General features: G+C 28.8%; 1 protein-coding gene across 1 annotated transcript; it reads right to left on the reverse strand.

Moving 5' to 3' along the window:
• On the reverse strand, positions 1–2,284 carry LOC100784251 (7-deoxyloganetin glucosyltransferase). Its single transcript, XM_003542285.5, has 2 exons — positions 1,583–2,284; positions 1–1,058 (listed from the first exon to the last, which is right to left on the reverse strand). The coding sequence occupies exons 1-2, from the start codon at positions 2,091–2,093 to the stop codon at positions 112–114; spliced, it is 1,458 nt and encodes a 485-aa protein (XP_003542333.1). The 5' UTR covers positions 2,094–2,284; the 3' UTR covers positions 1–111.
• Positions 2,285–7,616: the final 5,332 nt, after the last annotated feature.

A 7,616-nucleotide genomic window follows, 5' to 3' on the forward strand; every position in this document is an offset into this window, starting at 1 on the left:
TAAACAAATGATAAGTTGGTACTTGGTACATTTCATTTCCCATGAAGAAAAGGTTATTAAAAAAAAAAGTCTTCACACAACAATGGAGTAAGTTAAAATATTTGAGTTCTTCTAATACGAATATTTAACATTTTTGCCCAGAAGAACATCACGAACCATGTTATCCAAATTAGCAAATGAAGATCCAACAGGGCCAAAAGCAGCACTTTTTGCCAATTCCTTCCATTGCAAAGCTTTTTCTTTCATCTCCTTACCCTTTTCACCATCCATCAACTCCCTCACAAGGCTCTCTATTTTGTCCCTCTCAACATCTTCAATCTCCAACCCAATCCCCCACTCCTTACAACAAAACCAACAATTGGTTTGTTGCTCTGCAAAGAAAGGCCAACATATCATTGGAACACCTCCACATACACTTTCCAACGTTGAATTCCAACCACTGTGTGTCAAAAATCCCCCAATTGCAGGGTGAGTCAGCACTTGTTCCTGGGAGCACCAACTAGACAATAGTCCTCTTTTTTCAGTTTGTTTCACAAACTCTGAAGGTAAAAGAGCGTTTTCGCCCGCCACAAGATCTGGTCTTATGACCCATAAAAAGGTTTTGTTGCTATTAGCAAGACCCCATGCAAACTCAATCAATTGCTCACTTGTCATAACCGCGATGCTACCAAAATTCACGTAAACGACACTGTTGGGCTCTTTTGTGTCAAGCCACTCCACGCACTCAGACTCCTCCTTCCAAAGATTGGACCCAATTGCGTTTAAGTCTTTGTCATCAACATGTTTCACGAGTAAATTCAAAGGACCAATGGAATAAACCGGAGGCAAAATGGACGAGAACGCTTCCAAAACGTCGTGCTCTAAGGCATCAAAGGTGTTCAAAATTATTGCAGAAGCTCTTCGAGTCCTCCCACACTCCCACTGTATGAAATCAAGCATGAACTCATCTGGATTTGTGGTTCTAATGAAGCTGGGAAGATCCTTCAACCGAATTTCCTTAATTCCTGGTATCCAATCGATGGTAGTCTCCAAATACCCATTTGTGATATAACTAGAGTCTATATGTCAAACAAAAAAGAGTAATTAATTAATTAAACTCATACACTATATTAGAAAAAAAAAATCACATGAACTACATTTTTCTTAATATATATAATCGAATAGAGACTTGTCTAACATATAGAATACAATTTTTTCATACATAGCAAAGTGTACAAGAACGAACATGCTTTGGAGACTTTTGGAGCTAGCAAATTGCCCCCACATAATTTTTTTAAATATAATATGTCTAATTATAAATTCTTTATTCACCAAAAAAAAAATTACAAACTCTTTCCATATATAATTTGAAATGTAATATAAAAAAATTATAATGGGTATGCTCTCACAAAATTATGTATATGAATATGGTTCGCACAAACTATATACTGTAATTACATATTGTCACCATAATTGGATTCAATTGAAAATAGGTTAAATACATAATGACTCACGTAGCCCCACAAATTTATGCATATGCGTATATAGCTCGGACAAATTAACTGCCCAAGTACCAATCATAAAATCAAATATATTCCATTACCTTTGAGGGGTGTTAGGCCCTTTTCAATGAGTTGTTCATATTGCACGTAACACATGAACCCACATGCACTAGTGGTCCAAAACAGCACCTCGGGGAGACCCAATTCTTCAGCAGCATCAAGAGTGAAGCTCATGACACCATCCGAGACTATGCAACTCACTGGAGGGGCATCAGAGTTATTGATTTTAGTAAGGAGGTTCTTGAAGTGAGGGGAGCAAGTTCTTCTAGTGGCCTCACACAGGGAAGGAATATCCTGTGTGGCATCCAGATCAGTCTCAGGTAGACCATCAGGAATGGTTTCAAAGCGAAAAGAAGAGAGACCATTAAGGGAATCAGGGCCTCTTGCTTTGAGAAGACGTTTGTGGTTATACTCAGTGTTAACAAAGGTTATGTGAAAGCCTTTGAAGTGAAGGAGTTTTGCTAGTTTTAGCATCGGGTTAATGTGGCCTTGTGCCGGGTACGGTATGCACACAGCATGAGGCTTGTTGTTGATTGTGCCCAAAGAACCCATGTTTTGTTTGTTAGCTCTTTCTTAGATTGCACTTGCCAAAGGGAAAGAATATGCAAGTGCTGGCTACAACGTGATTGATTATCAAACGCTGAATTTATTGGGGAAATGGGTGAGTACTGACGGTGGTTGTTTTCAATTGATGTCGATATTTGCTCGTATGACTTCAACATGACAATCGATCACATGGTGTATACTTAAATAGTTCAAATAGGCAGCTTTTTTATTTATTTTGGTGTCAATCAAATAGGGCAACTTGGTATGACTACGCGCTTCTCGGTGTGGGCCAGTAGTTATGGTGGCTGTTGAGATATTTCAATACATTTATTATTTTTAGTTAAATAATAAATTTTGAACTGATTTATTATGAAATTTATTAAGTTAACTGAACTTATTTTCATTCAATGAAACATAATATTCATTTAATAATGGCATTTTATTTTAAGGACTAATTATGTTTTTGTGCCTAACTTTTTTTTATATATATATAAATTTCACTTTCAAATTCAAATTTATGTCAATAGTTGCTATTTGACTTCAAAATGCCAATCATATGGTGTGTATTTAAATAGTTCAAGTCAAACTAATACTAGGGCAAGTTGGCATTACCATATATAGCTTTTAAATTGTATCGCCGTGGCGTGAAAGTTAAGATAGGTGTTCAGATATTTAAAAGAAAAAAGTTGATTTGTTAATACAATTTTTTTTCTTTTCATTTTCTTCTTAATTTAAATTTTAAATTTTGTCTCTTCTTTCATTTTCTTTCCTTCAATCCAAATGGAGGGCAAAAGTCACAGGAGGAGGAAGCTCAAATGGGACTCATTTAAAAAATATAAATTGTGCATATATATATATATATATATATATATATATGAATCAATTACATATTATACACAATAAAGATACTTTATTTATTATCATAATATGAATAAATGTTAAAAAAAGTATAAAAAAATAAATTTAAGCCATTTCTATTTTTAGTTTTGAAAACTGAAATTAAAGTAGTAGTTTTTCTTATAAAAATCAAAGAGTTCCTCGATCTATGTAGAAAGAGTATAAGTGTAAGAAATTATGTACCAAAAAGAGAGTGCCTCCAATCTACACATCAATCTGAACACTGAAGTATCTTTGACAGACTCGTGGCACAACATGTGCGGTGTGCCCATACTAAATAATAAAAAAAAATAAAAAGTTAAAATAATTTTAAAATATTTGATTTTTTATTTAGTAAATATTTTAGAGATTTTATAATTAAATAAAATTTTAATTTGAATTTAAAATATTTTAATTTTTTTATTTTAATCATTTTCATATGATATGCTTTTGTGTGTGCATCTTGTTGTGAAGTGAGTCCAAGGGACAGGATCCTAGTCAAGGTCAACAACGCAATAGAGATCGAACATGGTGGATCACCATGGTTCTCGAGCAATTCTCGTTACCATATCTAGAGAGACTTTGATGCTAGAATCAGAAATTGTTTTGAGGGGAGTCTCGATATTTATAAATGTTTTTAACAGAAAAGTTTGTTAGCATCATATTAGAAGACATGTGGTTGCATGTCGTGGCACGCACACCATTATCTATATGTGAATTTTTAATCTTATCTCGTTGCCATTGTGCCAAGTATCGGTTTAAGCTTAAGACAATTCCCTTCATAATTAATCGAGTTAATTAGGGAAAGTTGGAATGGCCTCGATAATAATCATCCCAAGTCCAAATCAGTATTACTTAGAATAAACAATGCTAACATAAGATAAAAACAAAAATTACCTCCATAACAATTATCTCCATATCATTATGGCTTAAAATAAACAATATTGAATTAAGGGTAAAAGCAAAATCTATTTTTTTCCTGAATAAAAGCGAAAACTACCTCCATAACACTTTTCAATTTCTCAGTGTGAGCTAATCGATCATTAGATTATCATGGCTAGAACTGATTTCAAATTAAAACAAGTATATTAATTAAAAATATATCAGTATTTTATTGGTTGGTAGCGAAAAATTCAGTCTATGTATAAATTTCAAACTTTTACATAATTTCCTCTTGATGTAAATTTTATTATATGATTAAAATCACGTGGAGGTGCGGATGCATTTTTTTTATTAAAAAAATTTAGTTTTAATTCAAATAATTCATGTAAAGGTATGCATAGGCTGAGATATTTATTAGCAATTTAACATCTTTCCAATAATTTAATTTTCATTTAATTTTTTTATTCTTATTACAAAATGGTGCCTCCGCACCTCAGACTCTTTCACGTCAATTAATTAACTCTGATATTTTGGGCAAACAGGAGTTATGTTCACCAATCACTTTTCTTCATATATAAATCATTTCAATGGTGCAAACTGCAATGTTTGGGGACAGTTCATACTTATTTATTTATTTGTAGTTAAGTTATCGATAAGAGACATGATAGTAGTAACATATTTTTCATTAAATAAAATTTCACACTTATTCTTCTAACTCTATTATTATTTTTGACATTTTTACAAATGAATAATAATATCATAAAATAATTTTATTAAATTTTTTCAAAACTTTAAAACCTCAAAATAAAAATAAAGTCAGATAATAAAAATTCATTGCTATATAATTTTTACTGTCAGGATAAAATTAATTTTAAATTATTAAATATTATTAGAATATATATTGAAATTAATTAATAGTATCAACGTAAATGTTATATTAATATGCGTATATTACCTACGGGCTACGGGAGATGTATTTGATTTTATTTGTGAATTGCGTGTTACCTACGGCATATGGATTTACTTTTCGTAGCAAATTGTTAAATTATTGAATAAAGGATAATGGACATGAAATTAAATAGAAAACATTTTCATGATGATAAAATATTCTCATTTAATTATAAATTATTAATAGTATAATAAAAACTTATTATTCTTTTTAATAATTACTTCAAAAAATATTTATTCTAACTTATAATATAAAATTCACACTCTCACTATATTGTAAATTAAATTCAATCCATATATAACATAATATCCCATTAATTATTAGCCGACGTCCTGAAGAGGGAAAGGCAAGCGGGAGATGTCAATATTATTTCATTTAATTTTCTGGCAGGGTTATGGTATTTGAGCTAAGTCTGGCTTCTTTCAGTCATGTTGTGGCGGACCATGCAAATTAATTAAAGGTCTCATACTATCTAGCTACAAGCCTTACGTAAATATTATTCCATCTGATTTCAAATATTATATATATATATATATATATATTATTTTCAAAATATCATTCATTTGATTTTGAGATGTTAAGTTTGAATGACTTTATCTTATCATTATACTAAATTCAAATGAAAATAAGTTGAACAAAAATATTGATTGAAATTGATGCTGTGATTAAATATCTTTGTTAATTAATTAACGTGTTATATGTATTTTTTTTAATATTGAGACGAAAGGAAATAGGTATGAATTTAAACATGTAATGAATTAATTATAAGAAAAATAAAAGTAGCATATTCTTTTAAATTTATTTTTTATTAGTTAAAATTTGTTAGAAATTATAATGCTTTTTTAGTTCCACTTATTATTTAATATATCTCTTTTCAGAATTTAAAATTTTTAATAAATTTTAATCAATAATAATATATGGAAAAGGTTTGTAAAAGAATGTATTACTAACAATATATATTATATATATCTTTAACACTATTTGATAAACTAAATCCTAAAAGAAGAAACATGTGTTTGAACTATTTATTTTTAGAAATTTTATATTTTTCTGTTTTCACATGTATTCGAAAAAAAAAACAGAAAATGTGAACCATAGGATATGATTAAAGTAAATATATATTCAGCAAAAAAAAAGTAAAGAATATAAAATGGATGAATACTTGAGTGTGATTACGTACGGGCGGTACGGCCCAGTTTTTTTTGGCATTTTTACTAATCGGGTAAAAAAATTTAAAATTTTCCATTTGAAAGTATATTTAAAAAAAAATTATTTAAAATGGGGTAAGTTATAATAATTGCTACGATGTCTGAAGTGAAAAGTTGTAATATCTGTTATGATTTTTTAATTTTTTTATTTTAAAAAATGCGTACATAAGCCATGTGATTGTTGCTGCCAATAAAATAATTTATACACGTTATCTTGCCTTGAAAGCAAATTCAAGAGCTTTTTTAGGATTGTTTGTCCGTGACAGCCAAATCTAGACAGAAGCTTCGGATCTAATAATAGAGAAAACATGAAAATGAAAGTTCGGGTGGAACATATATATATATATATATACTAGTTTTTATTCATGCGTTGCACGGGTTCCCTTGAAAATATTTTTAATATAATTATGATTGAATAATATGTTATGGAAACGCTAAAAGATGTTTTCATTTGATTTATAAAAGTTAACATTCAATTATGATTGCATATTAAAGGTTAAATTATAATTTTAGTTTTTTTAATTTTTATTTCTAACATTTGATCCTTTAGTTTTATAAATTGGTGATTTTAGTGATTTTAGTCCTCCTTGGTAGATTATAAACTAATCATTATAATTATTGGAGATATTAAAAAAGTTAATAATTAAAGAAAATTTATTAATCATTAAAAACTTTAATAAAAGATTATTAAATCTAATATCGTGTTGTTGTTAGTGGAATTGTGTGGGACGGTAAAATAGGTAAAATAGGTATTTGTGGAGAAGAGAAGGAGCACCGTATTGTACAAAATTAGAGTTATAAATAATTGTTTTATTAACTTTTTTAACAATTAATGGTTTTAATTCATTTATAACTAAATTAATAACTCAATTAATCATAACTACTAGTTAATAATCTATCAGTTATGAGAATCAAAATTATCAATTTAAAAAACTAGAAGAAGATCAAATATTACAATTAAAATAAGAGAAAATCAAAATCATGAATATAATAAACTACGAGAACCAAAATTTTAACTTAGCCACTATTATATTGTTAACTGAATATTATCTTCTTTATTAGTTTATTTATTAATAATAATAACTTAGAATGATGAGAACATTTGGAATATACTTGAAATATTTCATTGGAATTTTTAAGCCTAAAAAACTAAATATTTCATTGTCAATTAAATTAAATATATTTTTAAAAATTGAAAATATGTATAACATTTTAGTTAAATATTTGTGTTGAAGTTGGCTGGTGTTTTAACCCGTGTTGCATGGATATTTATGCCTTTAAAATTTAAAATTAAATATATAACGAATGATTGATTTAAAAAAAATACCTTTATATATAATATTTTAAAAAGTGACAAACTTCATTTATAACAAACATATTTTAAAAGAATTTTCATGAGTTGTTACAAGTCATTACCGTCAAAGTGGGACCACTCACATTAATTCATGAAATTTTGTTGTAGTTTGAGGAATGTTTTCTGATAAGTCTAAATTAAAATTTTAAAATGGATGGAGTTATTGGGGGGAATGCATTGGATTAGAGGATTTGTCTACCCAAAGGGGCAACTTCCTAAATTTAGTGTGTACTCAAGTATTAACCCACCTAAGGTATTGA

Source organism: Glycine max, chromosome 13 (genome assembly GCF_000004515.6).
Source record: "Glycine max cultivar Williams 82 chromosome 13, Glycine_max_v4.0, whole genome shotgun sequence".
In the NCBI taxonomy this organism is placed as follows: domain Eukaryota; kingdom Viridiplantae; phylum Streptophyta; class Magnoliopsida; order Fabales; family Fabaceae; genus Glycine; species Glycine max.

Coding starts and splice junctions, on each gene's coding strand:
- LOC100784251 (XM_003542285.5), bottom strand. CDS start 2,093: ATGGGTTCTTTGGGCACAATCAACAACAAGCCTCATGCTGTGTGCATA. Junction 1,059..1,582: donor GGGCCTAACACCCCTCAAAG/GTAATGGAATAT, acceptor TTTGACATATAG/ACTCTAGTTATATCACAAAT.